The sequence below is a fragment of the Manis javanica genome, chromosome 11 (assembly GCF_040802235.1).
Source record: "Manis javanica isolate MJ-LG chromosome 11, MJ_LKY, whole genome shotgun sequence".
Lineage (NCBI taxonomy): Eukaryota > Metazoa > Chordata > Mammalia > Pholidota > Manidae > Manis > Manis javanica.
This window is the reverse complement of record NC_133166.1, coordinates 27,308,061-27,330,098: the sequence shown is the minus strand read 5'-3', so window position 1 is coordinate 27,330,098 and position 22,038 is coordinate 27,308,061. Positions and strand designations below refer to the sequence as shown.

The following is a 22,038-nucleotide window of genomic DNA, read 5'->3' as shown; positions in this document are numbered from 1 at the left end:
TTGGGAGTTACATGGGACATTCTCAGCCCTTCCCCCTTGGCAGGGGTGGTGTACACAAGGAGTATGGCTTCCTACTATGGTCCCAAGCCTACTGGGGCCTACTGTGTCCACAAAGCTGCGCTGGTAACTGACCCACTGGGCCTCACCTTTCTCCAAGGCGCTGAGTGGGAGGGTTGTGCTCAGATAGAGACAGAAGCCAGGCTGCACCCGGGGTGGGCTCAGCTGCTCCCGCTGCAGTAGCCATTGCAGTTCTTGGCACTCCAGGCCCAGCTCCATGTTGGTCAGTAGCACAGGCAGGCCTGTGGGGCAGGCAAGGACACCATAACCACCATGCCAGCTCCTCAGGGCCCCCAGGCACCACATCTCTCTCTGACCTGCTCCCTGCTGACTGATAGGGGGGTTCCCTCAGGGCTCTTCCACAGAGTTAATGCTGAGTTAAGGATGGGAGCTAAGGTCAGACTGGGGTGTGGGAGGCCTGTGGGGCCACAGAGTTGAGGGAGGTCAGCAGGATGATGTGGTGGGCGGGGCCCAGTTCTCACCCCTGGCTGCTGCCTCCTGGAGCTGAGGACCCAACTCTGGGTCAGTGCCTGAGAACACAGTAAGGTAGGGAAAGGGTGGGTGCTGAGTCTCAGAGGCTGGCCATGACTCCTGACCCTCTGTCTCCTCCTCCTCCTCTTGCTCTTGTCCCTCTTCCTTCTCTTCCTCCTCATGTGCCCTTTTCTCTGTCTTCTGCTCTGGTGTCTTGTCCTTGGCCTTGTCACGCTTGTCACAATCGTCATCTTCCTCTTCTGTGTCCTCTGTATACTCTTTTTCTTGATTTCCCTGTGAAGGGTTGAAGCCCTTCCCTGTGGCAGAAAGATGCAGAGGAGTTCTGCTCAGGGGAGGAATCAGGCTCCTGGGCAGCACCGTTTATCCAAGGGCTCCATCTCATGAGGGATGGTCGGCAGGAAGACACCTTAGGAAAGTTGCTTCTGTGATTTATTTTCCTTATCTGCAGAATGGAGCTGATCCTGGTGAGTACCTCATAGGGTTTCAGTGAAGACAGCGTGGAATCGTACACAAAAAAACTCAGCTGGCACCTAGCAAGCACTCGATAAATGTTGGCTATCATGGTAATACTCTAAAATTCCAGGAAGAGGCTCTCATCATAGCTGAAATCAGCTCCATTTCTGCCTTCCTGTAGGTTGGTTACAAGAGTGAATGCATTTCTCTTTTTGCCTAAGCCAATTTTATCTCTAACAACTAAGAGTCATCACTAATACAAAAATCAGTGCCTGGTAGTAGCGACTTGTAAGTGAAAGCCATAAATTACAGAATTAGCCAAGTCATGGATGGTGGACACTGCTGGCTAACAAACAACCATCTCCAATGCCTTCTCTTCTGCCTCTTCTATTGCAGGGACTGGAAAAGATACTTTTTAAGTATTATGAATTTATAAAAGTGGGCAAGAGGAAGATGGTTTCACTACTGAATTTTATCTAACATTTAGTGAAGACCTAATACCCATCCTCCTTTAAGTTTTCCAAAAAGTAGAAGAGGACGGAATACTCCCAAACTCATTCTACGAGGCCAGCATCACTCTAATACCAAAACCAGGCAGACACCACAAAAAAAGAAAATTACAGACAAATATTCCTGATGAACATAGATGCAAAAATACTCAACAAAATATTAGCAAACCGAATTCAAAAATACATCAAAAAGATCATCCATCATGACCAAGTAGGATTTATTCCAGGGATGCAAAGATGGTACAACATTTGAAAATCCATCAACATCATCCACCACATCAACAAAAAGAAGGACAAAAACCACATGATCATCTCCATAGATGCTGAAAAAGCATTCAAGAAAATTCAACATCCATTCATGATAAAAACTCTCAACAAAGTGGGTATACAGGGCAAGTACCTCAACATAATAAAGGCCATTTATGATAAGCCCACAGCCAACATTATATTTAACAGCAAGAAGTTGAAAGCTTTTCCTTTAAGATCAGGAACAAGACAAGAATGCCCACTCTCCCCAATTCTATTCAACATAGTTCTGGAGGTCCTAGCCATGGCAATCAGACAACACAAAGAAATAAAAGACACCCAGATTGGCAAGAAAGAAGTTAAACTGTCCCTGTTTGTGGATGACATGATATTGTACATAAAAAACCCTAAAGGATCCACTCCAAAATACTAGATCTAATATCTGAATTCAGCAAAGCTGCAAGATACAAAATTAATACACAGAAATCTGTTGCATTCCTATACACTAATGATGAATTAGCAGAAAGAGAAATCAGGAAAACAATTCCATTCACAGTTGCATCAAAAAGAATAAAATACCTAGGAATAAACCTAACCAAGGAAGTGAAAGACTCTGAAAACTACAAGACACTTACGAGAGAAATTAAAAAAGATACCAATAAATGGAAACACATCCTGTGCTCATGGATAAGAAGAATTAATATTCTCAAAATCGCTACCCTGCCTAAAGCAATCTAGAGATTCAGTGCAATCCCTATCAAAATGCCAACAGCATTCTTCAACGCACTAGAGCAAACAGTTCTAAAATTCATATGGAACCACAAAAGACCCCAAATAGCCAAAACAATCCTGAGAAGGAAGAATAAAGCAGGGGGAATTATGCTCCCTGACTTCAAGCTCTACTACAGCCACAATAATAAAGACAATTTGGTACTGGCACAAGAATAGAGCCACAGACCAGTGGAACAGAATAGAGAGTCCAGATATTAACCCAACATCTATGGTCAATTAATATATGATAAAGGAGCCATGGATATACAATGGGGAAATGACAGCCTCTTCAACAACTGGTGTTGGCAAAACTAGACAGCTACATGTAAGAGAATGAAACTGGATTATTGTACCTATACACAAAAGCAAACTCAAAATGGATCAAAGACCTGAATGTAAGTCATGAAACCATAAAACTCTTAGAAGAAAACAGGCAAAAATCTCTTGAATATAAACATGAGCAACTTTTTCCTGAACATATCTCCTCGGGCAAAGGAAACAAAATCAGAAATGAACAAATGGGATTACATCATGCTAAAAAGCTTCTATACAGCAAAGGACATCATCAGCAAAACAAAAAGGCATCCTACACTATGGGGGAATATATTTGTAAATGACATATCCAACAAGGGGTTAACATCCAAAATATATAAAGAACTCTCATGCCTCAACACCCAAAAAGCAATAACCCTATTAAAAAATGGGCAGAGGATATGAACAGACACTTCTCCAAAGAAGAAAATTCAGATGGCCAACAAGCACATGAAAAGATGGTCCACATCACTAATTAACATAGAAATGCAAATTAAAATGACAATGAGATATCACCTCACACCACTTAGGATGACCAACATAGAAAACACTAGGAACAACAAATGCTGGCAAGGATGCAGAGAAAGGGGAACCCTTGTACACTGCTGGTGGGAATGTAAACTAGTTCAACCATTGTGCAAAGTAGTATGGAGGTTCCTCAAAAACCTAAAAATAGAAATACTATTTGACCCAGGAATTCCACTCCTAGGAATTTACCCTAAGAATGCAGGAGCCCAGTTTGGAAAAGACATATGCACCCCTATGTTTATCGCAGCACTATTTACAATAGCCAAGAAATGGCAGCAACCTAAGTATTCATCAGTAGATGAATGGATAAAGAAGATGTGGTACATATACACAATGAAATATTATTCAGCCATAAGAAGAAAACAAATCCTACCATTTGCAACAACATGGATGGAGCTAGAGGGTATTAAGCTCAGTGAAATAAGCCAGGCAGAGAAAGACAAGTACCAAATGCTTTCACTCATCTGTGGAGCATAAGAACAAGACAAAAACTAAAGGAAGAAAACAGCAGCAGACTAACAGAACCCAAGAATGGACTAACAGTTACCAAAGGGAAAGGGACTGGGGGTCGGGTGGGAAGGGAGGGAGAAGGGGAATAAGGGGCATTACGATTAGCACACATAATGTAGTGAGGGGGCATGGGGAAGGCAGTATAGCACAGAGAAGATAAGTAGTGACTCCATAGCATCTTACTATGCTGATGGACAGTGACTGTAATGGGGTGTGCGGTGGGGACTTGATAATGGCGGGAATCTAGTAACCACAGTGTTGCACATGTGATTGTCTATTAATGGTCCAAAAAAAAAAGTGGGCAAGAGGAGGTTGCCATATCCATAGCTTAGTGTATTCATTTTCTATTGCTTAACAAATGCCCACAAATTTAGCAGCTTAAAGCAACACCCATTGATTCTCTCTCAGTTTGGTAGGTTAGAAGCCCAGTACAGTGTGACTGGCTGCTCTGCTCAGGGTTACGCTCAGCTAAATCAAGACATCAGGTGGGACTGCAGCTCTCATCTGGGATTTGGGTCCTCTTCCAGTTCACTGCTTATGTCTCACACTTTCCCTGTATCCCACTCCATCTTCAAGCCAGCAACAGTTTATTGAATCTTTTTTGTGTTCCATATCTTTGTCTCTTCTTACTTTTTTTTTTAAGGGCACACATGATCACATGATTACACTGGACCCACCCAGATAATCCAGGATAATATCTCTATGTTATGGTAAATGATTAGTAACCTTAATTACATCTGCAAAGTTTCTCTTGCCATGTAACATAATTACAGGAGTAACACAAGAAAACAACTATAATGGAGGCCAAGACTCTGCCTACCACATTTAGCTATCCAGACTCTGGAAGATATTTGGTTTTCCCGATAAAAGGGACAGAATGGCTAGTACAACTCTGACATGAAGCTTGGAAGGATGGCAGCCAATTTAGTAACAAATTACCACAAGTATGGTGGCTTGAAACAACAGAAACTTATTCTCTTACAGTTCTGGAGGCCAGAAGTCTACAATCAAGGGGTCAGCAAGGCTAAACTCCCTCTGAAGGCTTTAAGGGAGACCCCTTCCTTGTTCCTCCTGCCTCTGGTGGTTCTAGGAGTCCTTGGCTTGTGGTTACATAACTCCACTGTCTCCATCTTTACGTGGACTTCCTTCTGTCTCTTATAAAGACACTTGTCACTGGATTTAGGGCCAACCTAGATAATCTAAGGTGATCTCATTTCAAGGTCCGTAACTTCATTACATCCTCAAAGACTCTTTTTCTAAATAAGGTCACATTCATAGGTTCTAGGGGTTACAATGTAGATATTATCTTTTGGAGGGCCACCATTCTACCCACTACAATGTGGAAAACCAACATGCTAAGGATTGTAGAGCAGAAGGATAGAAGAATCTAGGTGCTTGAAGGCCACACTGAAGCCCTGAGCCTGCTTATCTCAGTTCTTCTTATAATGTGAAATAAATAAATCCCTGTTTGTTTAAGCCATGGTAAGATAGGTTTTTGCTGCTGGTAGTGACAGCATTCCTAACTGACACAGAAGCTGGGAGGGCAATGAGGATCTTTCTTTTCTCTCTGGAAGTGTGGTAAGAAGTTGGCTTATCTCATGGGACTTGGACCATGAGCTCACTGAACTTTAATAAACTTAATAGAAGTTATTAGAACATGCTGACTGCTTCTCTACTTAGAGGAGAGAAACAACCTCTAGAAAAATCTTTAAGGGAATTCCTTTCTGCTCATATCAAACAGTTTCAGACCACAGATGATCAGATACTCATGCACCTTGGTGATTTGTAAAAATGATTCTCTACCTCATGCTGCATGGACTAGGACATTATGGGACATTGGGGGAGCCTGAAAAATCAAAGAAGCCTGGTTCTCAAGATCCATCCCAAGCCCTTTTCTCTCTGGATTCCCTGCTTGACAAAGGTAACAGTGTCCCTCTGCCTTTTGATTTCTCTGCCTTCTGCCTTTTGAATACAGCCCAAAATAATAGAGACTATATTCCATGGCCTAAGCTCACAACTCAAACTATTTCTTATTATATACTTAATGTGAAGACTGGGGTTTAGATGGATGGCAACTGCACCGAGGCTTAGTGGAACTGATGGAGCCCCCAGAACCAATGTTAGGAGACAGAAACCAGAGGTAGGGTTTAGATTCAAGAACAAGAATGTACTAAGATTTCTGGCATTGGTTAATAGCGAATAAGAGTCTTTACAAGTGAAACCTGCGGGAAAAAGATGAGAGACATAAGGGAATTAGCCAGAAAATACCCCATCTTCTAACAAGTGATCTGTATTTGCTTAATTTTAAGGCAAATCCTAAACCCCTACACCCATTCCAATAGAAGTGGACATTTAAGGCAAATCAGCTATAAACAGGGTACTATTGCCCAACTTTCCTTTCACAGCTAGCCTGGGGACAATGGGCATGGAAAATTATACTGTTTGTCAGAACCCAGGACAGCTGAACTGGCTGTCCAAGAACTCACTCCATAGTCAGAGAAACGATGTTAATCATATGCCTTAGTATTTCTGTCTGGCATTATACGTTACATGCTACAGACTAATATACAGTGTGTGTTTCTTACTCCTAGCAAATTTCTAAACGGGAACTTTTTTGTAGTTGTCTTAATTTGACTTTGTTTCACTTTGCATATCAAGTGTATTGGTATAGTGAGATTTAGCATGTAATATATCATAGGCTACAGAATCATGAAGAGCCACATGCAGATCCGATCAAGAGCATGATCATCATTCAGAGTTCCTGGATTCAGAATTGGATGCAGGAGCCAGATGTTTCTTCAGGGTGTCTCTATCAGAGAGGGAGTGAATTCACTTATAGGTACATATGTGATAGTTGTATAACGGGCATTTATGCAGTGGTGCATGAGCACAGTGGAAAGTCATGCTGGACAGCCAAGGGGTGGACTGTAATAAAGGTAGCAATAATATATCAGTAGTAACAATGACTAATATATTTGAGAACTTATTATATATCAGGCACTGTGTGAGTCCCTTTTATGTGATTATCTTAATACTCACAACACTTTATGAAATGGGTATAATTAAGACTCTTTACTGGCAAATAAACTTAGGCTTAGAGAGATTTAGCACCTGGCGTTAGGTTACACAGCTAGAAGAGGACAGATATCTGACCCAGATAGTCTGATTATAGAGCCCATGTTACGAACCACTTTATGATAGTTCCATTGTAGATGTCTATTATTCTCACCAGTGCAACGCTTAACCCCTTCTTCTAGGAAATAAACACTCTCACTTCCTTCCCTTAGGAAATGCTCCTTCTGACACTCACCCAGATGGGTCCCAGATCCAAGCAGAGCCAATAGAAATATTTCCCTAGAATTCCTGAACATGGAATAAACTTGGGCAGTAAAGCTTTGAGGCCAAGTTTCCAGTAGTGCTAAGTAGACCAGAGAAATGGGAGACCGTGGACTGGCCAGCCATGGAGATTCAGAATCATTTCAATATGGTCCAAAAATGTAGGTAAATTTCTGTAGACAGTCCTAATTTGTTAATATCATGTAGGCTGATGAACTCTGGAATACCCTGGCCACAAAAAGTTAGTGTCTACATTATGAAAGGGAAATTCACACATGACTTAAAGTGTTGGGCAGTTCAGACACCCACAAAGCACTGTGTTTATCATCCCTGGCTTTACCTCTGCCCTCGGTGGGCCCTGGGGCCAAGTATCTAGTGTCTTCCAGAGGCAGTGGGTTCAGCCAGATGAGGGCCTGGTTGTTCGGATCAAGCAGCAGAGGCCAACGGCAGCTGAAGTAGTGGCTGCGACTTCGCAGAAGCAGGCCTGCCAGGCGGGCTGTCTTTGCCTGGGGCTTCAGGTCTCGGTCCCACTGGAACTGTTCGGATTCAGAGCTCAGCAAGGACAGAAGGCTGAAGGGAGAGCGTATGGAGAGCAGGGGGCTCTTCGGTAGCATTGTGACAGATTTCTCCGTCTGCTTCAGTGCCCTTGCCACATCATCTGGGCCCAGGGGCTCCTGAAAGCCCTTGCACAGAGCCAGCCACTTGTCCAGCAGCTCCTGGCGCCGCAGTGCTGGGAAGGGACCCAGGTAGGCGATGGCCGCTGAACACAGGATGGCATCTCCAAAAACAGTCGTGCAGTGCGCTTTCAAGTTCTGATGTGGAAGGGAAGACCAGAGGGTGTATAGGCCAGCGAGGATGGTACAGGCAGAGAGGGAGCAAGCCAGGGTATGGAGGAATGCATAGAAGGGCAGAGTGGGAAGAGCAAAGCAGTGAGGCCACAAAAGCAGAGGTGTGGCAGCTGAAGAGGCATGGGCAGTGGTGCAGAAAAGCACTTGGAGGGAATCTGGCAGGGGCTGGTTACCTGGAGCTCTGCAGTCCAGGAATGCATGGGCATGAGCAGTGAAGCCTTCATGGGCCACTTGTTGTACTGGCCACACTGAGCCTGGCTGAGATCCTCTACCACCAGGTTATGGGAAGCCTGTGCATCTTCCAGCTTATTGGTCAGGGTCAAATTGTGCTCTAGGATCTCTTGGGCGTGGAAGTGGTGGTGGCCCAGGCGGGCCTGCTCCCGAGCCAACGTGGCCTCTACTTGCCGCAGCAGCAGGCCTGTGGGCCGTGCTCGGCGCTGTGCTGCCCCGTGGTACAGAATGGCCCAGAGCCAGGCTGCCAGGCTTGCTGCAGGAATGCTCACTGCCCTCAAGGCAGCATCGCTCATACCTGGAGCCTGCAGAGCTAGGTTTAACCTCAGCATCTCTGAGTCTGTCATCCTCTCCTTGGGGAAGAATACCAGGTCCTGGGGGAGTGTGTTAGGAAGGGTGGGGGAAGACACAGATGTTCTGAGCCTCACCCCAACAGCCTCGCCCTGCCGAGTTCCCCCTGATGCCCCTACTCTTCCCATCCATTGTGTCCCACATTCCCTACCTGATAAAAGTCCTCAGTGCATAACAGCTGCTTCGCACTGGCCCAGCCTGTTTCACGGTGGAATAAGTCACACAGGGCATTGGTCACTTGGACCACAGAATCTGGTGGTGCTCGGTAGCTCCGTAGCTCCTCAAAGTCAGCCATCTGAAGCTGGCTCAGGGGCCCCAGAAATGCTTTGCCCATCTACACGAGGAGAGATGCACTCCTGAAGTGGGCTTCAGAAATGTCCTTTCTTCAAGGTGAGTCAGGAGGGATCTCCTCCTAGGAGCCTCTGTGAGGGACCATTCCCCAAGCCATCCTATTACGTTTGCTCCCTCCCCCAAGAGACTCCATGACTGGTCACCCCATCCTCCCCTCTGGGCACGAAGAGCCCACCTGCTCCAGGAAAGCCTCATACTGAGCCCGCAGGGCATCCCGCTGCTTGGTCAGTTTCTCAATGAGGTTCTCCTGCTTCCGACACTCTGCCAGCTGCTGCTTGTACAGGAGCTTGCCTTGCTCTAGCTGCTGCTGAAGTATGCCGAGGGTCTGTGAACGGGGATGTGGGCTCTGTAGCTCCAGATGCTGGGCCAGGTGACAATACTCTAAGGGAAGACCCCGCAGGCCTGGGATTCTAGCATCCTCCTCACTTGACTTGATAGGGTGACCCAGTTGAACTCCAAATAGGCCACAGATACAGACTGAGCTCTGGGACTGTCACTCACCACAGTCTGTGAGTCATACATCTAGTAATGCAGCCACAGGTGTGTGGTGCTTTTCCTGACCTGCCATGCAAGCCCAGGTAATCTGAAATCCAAAACCTATGCTACACTCTTTATTTCACTTGACTGATCAGTGGCATTTGTCAGAGAAGACAGTTCTCTCCCTCTTGAAACATCTTCCCCCTTGACTTTCAGGATACCAGGTTCTCCTTTGATTTTCTCCCACTTCCGTGGCTGCTCTTTCATAATCTCTTCCTCTGCCATCCCTTAAACAGTCCTCAGCAATTTTTTCGGGGCCCCCTTCTCTTCTCATTCTATACTTCTATGGCCCCTCCTTAATCTCACGGCTTTGACTACCATTTATATTTTAACAATTTCCAAATCTCTACCTCTAGATTCTTCCACAAGCCCCACACCCACGTGTCCATATGCTTAGTGGAAATCTCTTCTTCAGTGTCTCATAGGCCCCTCAGACTCTACATGTCCGAAAATGAATGTATTGGCTATGCCCCCTTGTATCTCCTGCCATCTTACTGGTCTCATGTGTTCTTTTTCTCAGAGAATTGGCAAAATACACCCGTTTCCTACGGAAGAAACCCAATTGTTGCCTTGACTCCATCTCCTTTATTCTCCCAAATCCGACCCACTTCAGATCTTTCAGTTCTACCATGTAAATGTCTCTCGTGTGGACTCCCATTCCCAATGCCCATTGCTCATGCCTATGCTCTTTCATGCCTGACCTTCTGCACAGGCTTCCTAACTGGTGTCTTAGCTTCCACTCTTCTTCCCCCTCCTGCAGTCCCTTCTCCATGCTGCAATCAGATTGGTTTTCTAAAACCCACGTATCATCATCATCATGTCCCTTAACACTGGCCACTCTTTCATTTGATTTACAATGCCTCCATGACCCCGTGGCCTCTGCTCATCTTTCCAACCTCATCTCTTTCCTCTCCCAGCATTCTCCTCTCCAGCTACTCCCGACTTAGAGTTCCTCCAGTGTGGCACACTCTTGCCTCTGGACCTTTGTACATGCTGTTACTTTAGCCCATGATATTCTTCCTCACCACTCCCTTCTGTGCCAAATCTCACCTAACCTTCAAGTATCAACTTTGATAGACTTCACTTGTTTACATATTTAAGGCAATTTCTTAGTGCACACCATGTTCTACACATGGTTCTGTGCTACATACTGTGGCACTAGGCTTTCTTTAGAAAGTCTTTCCTGATATTTCACATACCCTAAACTTTCTGTCATAATACACTATTTTGTAATTGCCTCAGTGAGTCTATACCTTCCAGTAAACTAGGCACCATGAAGGCAAGGTCTTTTTCTTAGACAACTCACATGTCTTATCTCTCTTATTAGGAGACAATCTAATTTAGTATTAATAGGAGCTAACATTTATTGAGCTCTTACTATATGCCAGTAAAACCACAGTAAGTCACCTTTAAGTTTAAGCTTTACATATAAGAGCTCACTTAATCCTCATTCTAACCTCTCTGTAAGATGAGAAAAAGGACAGCTACCTTGAAAAGTTATGACAAGTATTCTATCTATCCATCTGTCTAAGTGTAAACATAGATGTAGATGTAGACACAGACATAAATATTAATGAGTGGGGAAATATGTGGAGTTAATTAATTTTTGTTGAGTAGAGTAATAAATAAATGAACGAATTGAGAAGAGATGGAGGGATCCAGAATGATTCCTGGGATTTGGTTTAGATGACTAAGGGGAGAATAAGACAGAGAGGTGATTGTTAGAATGTAATGCCTGCCCTGTTCCCAGTGGATATCAATAGAGGCCTTGGGGAGCCTGAACTTCACACAATCCAGGTACTAGGGACAATCAAATATAGGAAACCAGGTAGGCTTCCTAAGTTTAAAAGAATCAGCCTGGTCTCAGTTACACCATGGGGAACTTTGAGCCTGGGCTCTAGAGGGGAGGCAGCAGGGAGTAGAGAGATCCCCTGGGGGAAGAGGACTCTCAGGAGACAGGAACTAAGGTTCAGTGTGATTGGCTCCTCTCCAGTCCCCTTTTGGGCTCCTGCTGTGACCCCGCTGTGCATGCCTTGTAATTCATTTCCCCCTTACCCTGAGGGAGGCTTTCAGCTGCTGTTCCAAGTTGAGGACCAGGTTGGAGTGGGCATTGTGCTGCTCACTCAGCATTCTCAGATTCCCCAGGGCATTCTGGATCCTGGAGACACAAAGGGCCAGTGAGTGGACCCAAGGAAGCAGGGGGTGGGGGTGCAGTGCAGGGCACAGGGGCCACTCACTGCCGGGCCTTGTTCTTTATCTGCAGGGTCATCTGTTGCTGCAGCAGCACAAAGGTGTCCAGGAAGTCTAGGAAGGTCTTGGGAGTGACGAGTGGCAATTCAGGGCACAGGTGCCCATGGTAGCTGGCAGCCGAAAGGTGGATGAGAGCCATGGCTTTGGCCACATTGAGAATTGACGCTTGGAGGTCTGGGCACTTCAAGGTGTCTGCAACAGGCATGGCTTTAGCCTGAATTTGTGAGCTTGTAGGAGAATAGGAAAGGAAAGGGGGATAGGCTAGGAATGAGGGCAGGAAAGGGGAAGGGGGCTCACTATGTTCTAGAGAGAGAATGCGTGGCCTCAGTAATAATCTTCATTAGGACCAGCTGAGATGAGTAGCGAGGTCAAGTAAAAAGGGCTCACCATCATCAAGAGGCAGACTCTGAACACCCTCCAGGCGGTGCTGGACCACACTGACCAGGGAGTCTTGGTCCCAGGGTTCATAATGGTCAATGCTAGCAAGAGCCAGTTGAAGAAGCCTCAGGAAAAGGGTGGAAGGCCTCTGTTTGTGGGCTTGGCTGTCTCCGATCAGGATGAACATGTGCAGGTGGCTGCATACTTGCTGGTAAAATCTGTGGGCCAGGGGTTCACATACTGTCCTCCCCTTTATCCCTGGTTGCCCACCCCAGGCTCCAGTCCCAACCCTTGTCCCTTAGCTCTGATCATCTGAGCCCTCACAGCAGCTCCTACATTTCTTTTTGCCCTTTGGTCAGGATAGAGCAATTAGAAAAGCAGCCCCTGGTGTAGGGTTCTTGGCCTCACCTCTGCAACAGTGTTTCCTTCTTGATGCTCTGCTTGACACTAAGGTTCTCCCTGGGGAGATGTTCTTCTATGTTCTCCAGATCTGCTTCTGTGTACTGGTCAGGGAAACTGCCCAAGGTCGCCAAGGCCAGCAGACGATGAAGGGTAATAAGAGCCACACCTTCGGGCACCAGCAGGGCCACTGGCTGGCCTGACGTGCCAGCATGCCAGCTGGCATCCCGCAGACACTGGAGGATGGCCTCCTCGGACCCAGTTGGCAGATGGAAGAGGCGGGCCTCACAAATACCAGCTGCCAGAGTGATGGCAGTACGGCACCCAGTACCTGGACCCTTTGAGAGCAGTAGGCCGTGCTGGCAGGGTCTGGCCAGGATCCGGACCAGGTGGGCCACGTGTTGGGCCATGAAGTGACACCGGGCAAGGTGGGGACTCAGCTTCAGCTGAGCGGCTGTGGAGGCCAGCTGCTCTGTCAGGTTCTCCCACTGCCTTTCCAGGTACAAGCTGGGGTTCTCTGAGTTGGACCCTCGTAACAGCTCCTGACTGAAGACCAGATCTGAGGGCTTTTCCTGGGGACAGAGTAGTAGCCCTGGTAACAACAGGGGTGAGACGAGGTCCGTCTGGGATGTTTTCTGCCCCCAGCTCTTGGACCTCTTGTAGCTGGAGGCCCTTGTACCTTCCTCCTGGGTTACCTTCTCTCTCATGCTCTCTACTGTCTCCCACTTTACTGGTGCTGTGGAAGGGGCTAGACCTAAATTCCTAGGGGGTGAGCCGGTGGTGACTGGAAAGCCAAAGGGGTCCTCTTCCTCCTCTGTCTCACTGCCGCTGTTACTGAAGTCCTCCCACTGGGCCAACTCCCCTTCGGACTCCACTTCAGGCACCCTCTCCTCCTCCTCCTCCCCTTCCTCCTCATAACCCTTGCCCAAGTTCTGGGGCAGCGGCCTGGAGCAGAAGACACTCTGAGCTACTTCTAGGAGCAGCTTGGCACAATAGAAGCGTTCTCTAGGGCTGTCTAACCGGTCACAAAACGTTCGCTGTGCCTCATGCAACCAAAGACGCACCACATTGCGCGTGGCCATCATAATTGTCAGGTGGGTGCCACACAAGCCTGACACCCGGCGCAAGTGCTCCTGGTGGTTGGGATAGTCCAGAAAACCTCGGGGGCCCATTCTGGTTGGCAGTAGCTGCAGGGTGCCCAGTAGTTGGCTCACAGAATGCAGGGAAAAGCGGTAGTGTGGGTGGAGGGGTGAAGGCAGAAAGCAGTTGCCCACAACCTCCCAGGCCTCCACTGAGGCCTGGACCAGGGCTCTCGCTAGAACCTCCTCCCGCTCCACAGAAGGTAAGCGCTCAAGCCAGGCCTGGATGCTAGGCGTGTGCCTGCTCAGCAGCATGGCCTGGGTCACGCTGCCCAGGGCCAGCACTGTGAAGAGTCGAAAGAGGCGTGGGCACAGTGGGCGCTCACAGAAGCCCGGCACTGTGGCAGTGGCAAGGAAATTGACTACAGGCTGCAGAGTCTGCAGTTCCAGCGTGTTGTGGGCATACATGGTGCCATCCATGGCCTGGCGCAGAGTCTCCAACACTGGCTGACAGCTCTTCTCTGGGTCTGTGGGACATGACGAATAATAGTGAGAACGTGCATGAGTCCACACGAGCATCACCCTGTTCCTTGTATCCCTGCCTTGCTGGGTTTACTTCCAGCACACACAGGGTTCTAAAGGAATTTTGTGCATCTAATGCATCAGGACTCAGTGATGTCTGAGTAAGTAGTTTTTTCTCCCCTACATTCTCCCTAAGCCTGGTAATTTCTTCTCTCTTCTCCTGCCAAATCCTACCTCTTTGACCAATTATTCATTAGAAAGGTTTAGAAGCTGAGACAGATGGAAACTGATCTGACCACAAAAGAAGGAAAAGTGTAATCATCACAGTCAGAGAGAGCAGAGTTAATATCACATGCACACATTCATACAATTTTACTCAGACCATTTATATAAAATGTATGTTAACAGCTGTTCCTGTGTGCTGACCTCCAATGGGTTCTGCACAGTGGTATAGAGGGCATGTCAAAGTGTGGGCAAAGGGTCTCTTTGGTTCTATGCAGAAGACCAAGGCCTAGCTTGGATACCCAGAAAATGAACTAAGATACGATATGAGGAAGAGCTTCCAGCATCAGCACTCTCTGGAGGACTTGTGCCAGGGGGATGATCATCAAAAAGCCTCCACAGGGATCCGGACGATGCTGCGGTTGTGGCTGCATCCAGCCCACCGTCTCCTGGACTTGCCATAGGAATGAGGAGGGAGATGTCTAGGCTGGCATGTACATACAGTGAGACAACGAATTTGACCGGATCTGTACTGTTGGAACTCAACCAGGAGTTGGGAGGGGTACAAGTTGTAGCACTCCAAAATCTCATGACTATAGACTATCTACGGTTAAAAGAACATGGGATGTGAACAGATCCCAGAAATGGGCTGCTTTAATTTGTCTGATGGTTCAAGTACAGTTGGACAATATCCATCATATCATAGATAAATTTTCACAAATGCCTAGGGTGCCTAAATGGTTTTCTTGGCTTCACTGGAGATGGATGGTAATTATAGATTTGCTTTGTTTATGTCACCGTATTCCTATTATGTTAATATGTGTGTGCAAATTAGTTAGTAGTTTAAAACCTACACATACTTAAGGTACTCTACAAGAAGATATGTCAAAGGAATAATCAATCCTCCCATGTTTCCTTCCATATGCTACCTCTATAGCTTTTCTTCTTCCTTCCTAATTACAACCCTTAAATAGAATTCGTGCCTCATATCGAATTTACTGAGTATCATAATTCCTCCAGGTGGTAAAGATACCTCGAGACAAGTGCTGGGCATAGAAGCCACAGGACATAAATCTGCAAAGAAGTAAAAAGCTAACCTTTTCAAACAATATGGCTTCTCTCTCACTTACCAACTTTACATTTCCCTGTATGGCCCCGGAAGATGGCTGGTTAGCCAGAGACGGGTAAGATTCCTCAAGGGAGGAACAACCTAAGACAGGCACAGTCGCATGGGGGCCATCAGGTGAGAATTTGGGGATCAACAGAGGTGAGGCTCAGAACCTCACCCCCCCTGCTTTGAGAGAAATCTTCTGCATCCGTGGATGTCTTGCTGCCCTTGTCTAGCCTGGATTAATACTTAGTCCATAGGCACACACCTGATCATCTGATCATCTACATTTGCCCTCTTACAGCACTGAACTATGTTTTCTACCTTTATCTTGCATCTACCTACCACTTCAGCATTTTATTAAAAATAAAAATAATAATAATAATAGAGGGAAAAATGTGGGATCAACATATAAATCAAGCACAAAAATCAAATGAATATTCATATTTGACCTGATTGTTTATGGGTCATAATGCGTGATCAAAACCGAAAGTTTCTGTGATGAATGCCCTTGTACTGTTCACCATGTAAGAATTTATTCACTATGTAAGAATTCATTCACCATGTAAGAACTTGTTCGTTATGCTTCAGAAGATTGGAGACTGACGAGAATTAGGCTTGAGATGGATTAATGATTGTACATTGAGCATTGACCCCCCCTATACTGAATTTTATTGTTGTTAACAACCATTTGATCAATAAATATGAGAGATGCCCTCTAAAAAAAAAAAAAGTATGTTAAATGTATAGCTCAATGAGATTTGACAAATGTATACATGTCTACACATCATTCCAGTGATATTTAGAACATTTTTATCACTCCACAAAGTTCCCTCAGGCTCTTTTGCTGTCAGTCCTACATACTGTCCCAGGAATTTCTATCTGATCTGATTTCTGTCACTATAGATTGGCTTTGCCTGTTCTAGAACTTCATATACAGGGAATCATACAGTATGTAGTTTACCCTGCCCGGCTTCTTTCACAGCGCATGGTCCTGAGATTCATCTGTGCTTTGTGTATATCAGTAGTTTGTTCAGTTTTATCGTGGAGAAGTATTCCATTAGGAAAATACCACAAAATGTAGATCCATTCACACATTGATGGACATAAACGTTTCCAGCTTTAACTATTCAGAATAATGCTGTTATGAACATTCATGTGTATGTTTGAGAAGATACATGTGCTTTCATTTCACTTGGGTAACACCTACAAATAGAATTGCTGGGTCATATGGTAAGCATATATTTAACTTGAAGAAACTGCCACACATTTTTTTATTCACAGTGGTTATATGATTTTATATTCCCACCAGCAAAGTATGAGAGTTTCGGTTGCCCTACATTTCATAAATACTTGTTATTATTGGTCTTTCTAATTATAACCTAATAGGTGTGAAGTACTATCTCACGGTGATTTTAATTTGCCGTTCACTGATGTCCAGTAACATCAAGCATCTTTTCATGCATGTTTCTTTTGACAAGTATCTGTTCTTTTGTCCATTTTTTTTAAAAAATGAAATTTTTTCTTATTGAGTTGTAAGAGCTTTTTGCATATTCTGATGTATGTCCTTTGTCAGATATATGTATCATGAATATTTTCTGTTTATGGATTATTTTTTCATTTTCTCAACAATGTCTTTTGAAGGGCATAGGTTTTAATTTTGGTTAAATTAAATTTTTGTGTCCTAATAAATCATTTCCTCTAACTAAGGTCACAAAAATTTTTCTGCAACTTAACTTAAAAAAATATGGTTTTATAGTTTTAGCTTTTAAATTAAGGTCTGTAACCCATTTATACTTGACTTTTTTGTATGTCATGAGGTAGAATTGAAGTTTCATTTTTTCCCCCAACAAAGATGTGCAGTTGTTCCCACCCCATTCATTGAAAAGACTATCCTTCTCCCATTGAATTATCTTTGCACATTTTTTGAAAACCAATTGGCCATATATGACTGTATATCAGATTTTCTCTTAAGTTCCATCAGACTGTATCCATGTTCTTACACTAAGACCACACTCTCCTCATTATTGTAACTTCATAGTAAGTCTTTAAATCACTACTGTAAGCCCTTCAAGTTTATTCTTTTTCAAGGCTGTTTTGGCTCTTCTAGGTTTTTTCCATTTCCTTATAAGTGCCAGAATGAGCCTGACAATTTCTACCAAAAGAAACAAAAACAAAAACATGCTCAGATTCAGATTGACATTGCAATGATTCTTTAGATCAATTCAGGGAGAATAAGCACCTTAAAGATATTGACATCTCTGATCCATGGACATGGTATGTCTCTCCATTTATTTGTTTCCTTTATCTTAGCAATATTTAGTAATTTTCAGTGTATATCTTTCATTAATCTTAATCCTAAATACTTAAGCTTTTATATACATGTATATGATTTTTAAGATTTTTTTATTTCCAGTTATTACTAGGATACAGAAATACTAATGATTTCAATAGATGGACTTTGTATTCTGTGACCCTGCTAAATTCACTTATTTATTCTGTAATTTTGTAGGTTTTGTTTTGTTTTATTTTTGTTTTTTTTAGATTATCTTAGGATATTCTTTGTAGGAATTTATGTTATATGTCAGTAGAAACAGTATTACTTTGTCTTTTCCAATATTCAAGGCTTTTATTTCTTTTTCTTATAGCATTCATGTGGGTCTTTGGTGCAATATTGAATAGAAGCAGTAAGAGTGGACATTCTTTAAGACTGATCTTTGGGAGAAAGTATTCAATATTTCACCATTAAGTATGTAATTAATTATAGGTTTTAATAGATGCTCTTCATCAAATTGAGAAAGTTTCCTTCTATTCCCAGTTTGCTGAGAGTTACCATGAACGTGTTGAATTTTTTTTTTTTTACCAGGATTATCCAGTACATTTGTTTTTTTTTTTACATGAAGAACATTATGTTTACTAGGCTCCCCCCTTCACCAAGTCCCCACACACATCCCATTACAGTCACTGTCCATCAGCATAGTAAGATGCTGTAGAATCACTACTTGTCTTCTCTGTGTTGCACAGCCCTCCCCATGCCCCCCCCCCACATTATACATGCTAATCGTAATGCCCCCTTTCTTTTTCCCTGCCCTTATCCCTCCCTTCCCACCCATCCTCCCCAGTCCCTTTCCCTTGGGAAACTGTTAGTCCATTCTTGGGTTCTGTGAGTCTGCTGCTGTTTTGTACCTTCAGTTTCTCTTTGTTCTTATACTCCACATATGAGTAAAATCATTTGGTACTTGTCTTTCTCCACCTGACTTATTTCACTGATCATAATACCCTCCAGCTCCATCCATGTTGTTGCAAATGGTAGGATTTGTTTTCTTCTTATGGCTGAATAATATTCCATTGTGTATATGTACCACATCTTCTTTATCCATTCATCTACTGATGGACATTTAGGTTGCTTCCTAAGAAGTTCTTGGCTATTGTAAATAGTGCCACGATAAACATAGGGGTGCATCTATCTTTTTCAAACTGGGCTGCTACATTCTTAGGGTAAATTCCTAGAAATGGAATTCCTGGGTCAAATGGTATTTCTATTTTGAGCTTTTTGAGGAACCTCCATACTGCTTTCCACAATGGTTGAACTAATTTACATTCCCACCAGCAGTGTAGGAGGATTTCCCTTTCTCCACAACTTCACCAACATTTGTTGTTGTTTGTCTTTTGGATGGTGGTGATCCTTACTGGTGTGAGGTGATATTTCACTGTGGTTTTAATTTGCATTTCTCTGATGACTAGCGATGTGGAGCATCTTTTCATGTGTCTGTTGGCCATCTGAATTTCTTCTTTGGAGAACTGTCTGTTCAGCTCCTCTGCCCATTTTTTCATTGGATTATTTGCTTTTTGTTTGTTGAGGTGTGTGAGCTCTTTCTACATTTTGGATGTCAACCCTTTATTGGATATGTCATTTATGAATATACTGTCCCATACTGTAGGGTACTTTTTTGTTCTTTTGATGGTGTTCTTGCTGTACAGAAGCTTTTCAGCTTGATATAGTTCCACTTGTTCATTTTTGCTTTGTTTCCCTTGCCCAGGGAGATAAGTTCATGAAGAAGTTGCTCATATTTATGTCCAAGAGATTTTTGCCTATGTTTTTTTCTAAGAGTTTTACGGTTTCATGACTTACATTCAGGTCTTTAATCCATTTCAAATGTACTTTTGTGTATGGGGTTAGACAGTGATCCTGTTTCATTCTCTTACATGTAGTTGTCCAGTTTTGCCAGCACCATCTGTTGAAGAGACTGTCATTTCCCCATCATATGTCCATGGCTCCTTTATTGTATATTAATTGACCATATATGTTTAGGTTAATGTCTGGAGTCTCTATTCTGTTCCACAGGTCTGTGGCTCTGTTCTTGTGCCAGTACCAAATTGTCTTGATTACTGTGGCTTTGTAGTAGTGCTTGAAGTTGGGGAGCGAGATTCCCCCCTACTTTATTCTTCCTTCTCAGGATTGCTTTGGCTATTTGGGGTCTTTGGTGTTTCCATATGAATTTTTGAACTATTTGTTCCAGTTCATTGAAGAATGTTGTTGGTAATTTGATAGGGATTGCATCAAATCTGTATACTGCTTTGGGCAGGATGGCCATTTTGACGATTTTGATTGTTCCTAGCCACGAGCATGGGATGAGTTTCCATTTGTTAGTGTCCCCTTTAATTTCTCTTAAGAGTGACTTGTAGTTTTCAGAGTATAGGTCTTTTCACTTCTTTGGTTAGAATTAGTCCTAGGTATTTTATTCTTTTTGATGCAATTGTGAATGGAATTGTTTTCCTGATTTCTCTTTCTATTGGTTCATTGTTAGTGTATAGGAAAGCTACAGATTTCTGTGTGTTAATTTTGTATCCTGCAACTTTGCTGTATTCTGATATCAGTTCTAGTAGTTTTGGGGTGGAGTCTTTAGGGTTTTTTATGTACAATATCATGTCATCTGTAAATAGTGACTGTTTGACTTCTACTTTACCAATTTGGATTCCTTGTATTTCTTTGTTTTGTCTAATTGCCATGGCTAGGACCTCCAGTACTATGTTGAATAACAGTGGGGAGAGTGGGCATCCCTGTCTTGTTCCTGATCTCAGAGGAAAAGCTTTCAGCTTCTCGCTGTTCAGTATGATGTTGGCTGTGGGTTTATCATATATGGCCTTTATTATGTGGAGGTACTTGCCCTCTATACCCATTTTGCTGAGAGTTTTTATCATGAATGGATGTTGAATTTTGTCGAATGCTTTTTCAGCATCTATGGAGATGATCATGTGGTTTTTGTCCTTCTTTTTGTTTATGTGGTGGATGATGTTGACAGATTTTCGAATGTTGTACCATCCTTACATCCCTGGGATGAATCCCACTTGGTCATGGTGTATGATCCTTTTGATATGCTGTTGAATTCTGTTTGCTAATATTTTGTTGAGTATTTTTGCATCTATGTTCATCAGGGATATTGGTCTGTAATTTTCTTTTTTGGGAATGTGTTGAATTTTATGAAGTGATTTTTATTTATCTATTGAGATTACCTTACACATTTCATCGTTTACTCTGTTAATGTCATGAATTGCACTGATTTTTGAACATTTAGTCAACTTTACATTTCTGGGATATACCCCATTTGATCATAACGCACTGTTTTAACTACATCCCACAAATATTTATATATTTTGTTTTCATTATTATTCAGTTCAAAATATTTTCCAATTTCCCTTGTAGTTTCTTCTTTGATACATGCGTTATTTAGAGGTGTGATCAAAGAATTTGGGAATATTATAAGTATCTTGTTGTTACTGATTTTTATTACTTTAGTAAGAGAAAATATCCCCAAAATTGTAATCCTTTGAAATGTTTTGAGACTTATTTTATACCCCAGCATATAGTCTACCTTGCTGAATGTTCCATGTATACTTGAAAAGAAAGTACATTTTGCAGTTGGTGGGTATGATGTTCTGTAAATGTCAGTATGGTTGACAGTGTTATTTAAATCTATATCCTTATTTTCTTTTCTTGATTATCAATTATTAAGAGTAATATTAAGTCTCCTACTGTGTAATCAAAGGATTACAATTTATAGAATATTTCCTCTTACTAATGCAATGAAAATCAGTAACAACAAGATACTTATAACATTCTCAAATTCTTTGATCACACTTCTAAATAACTCATGCATCAAGGAAGAAACTATTATGATCTCCTACTATGATTTTGGACTTGATTTTTTTCTCCCTAATTTCCATTTATTTGTTTTTTCTTCTTTACATATTTTGAAGCTCTGTTTCAGGTGCATAGACATTTAGGAGTTTTATGTCTGATTGACTATTTTCACTAAAAGCTGTTCAGGTCTCCATTTCTGGTAATGCCCTTTGTCTTGATGGGCTTTGGTATTAATATTGCCACACCAACTTTCTTATGCACCCTATTTTTTATAGCAAATATTTTACTTTAAAAAATATTTTTGTGTATGTTTTTATATTTAAAGTACATATTTAGGTAGCATATACCTAGGTCTTACTTTTTCATCTAGTCTGACAACGTTGGCCTTTTCTCTGGAGTGCTTAGT

General features: G+C 43.1%; 1 protein-coding gene across 1 annotated transcript in view; it reads right to left on the bottom strand.

The window, feature by feature from the left end:
- DNHD1 (dynein heavy chain domain 1) overlaps positions 1–22,038 on the bottom strand; it is an 82,900-nt gene that overhangs the window by 5,438 nt on the left and 55,424 nt on the right. Inside the window, 10 exon segments of the mRNA XM_073217715.1 lie at positions 147–299; positions 540–845; positions 7,555–8,026; positions 8,236–8,667; positions 8,796–8,978; positions 9,171–9,320; positions 11,588–11,690; positions 11,770–11,974; positions 12,170–12,378; positions 12,569–14,165. Of these exon segments, the coding sequence (XP_073073816.1) occupies positions 147–299; positions 540–845; positions 7,555–8,026; positions 8,236–8,667; positions 8,796–8,978; positions 9,171–9,320; positions 11,588–11,690; positions 11,770–11,974; positions 12,170–12,378; positions 12,569–14,165 (3,810 nt within the window).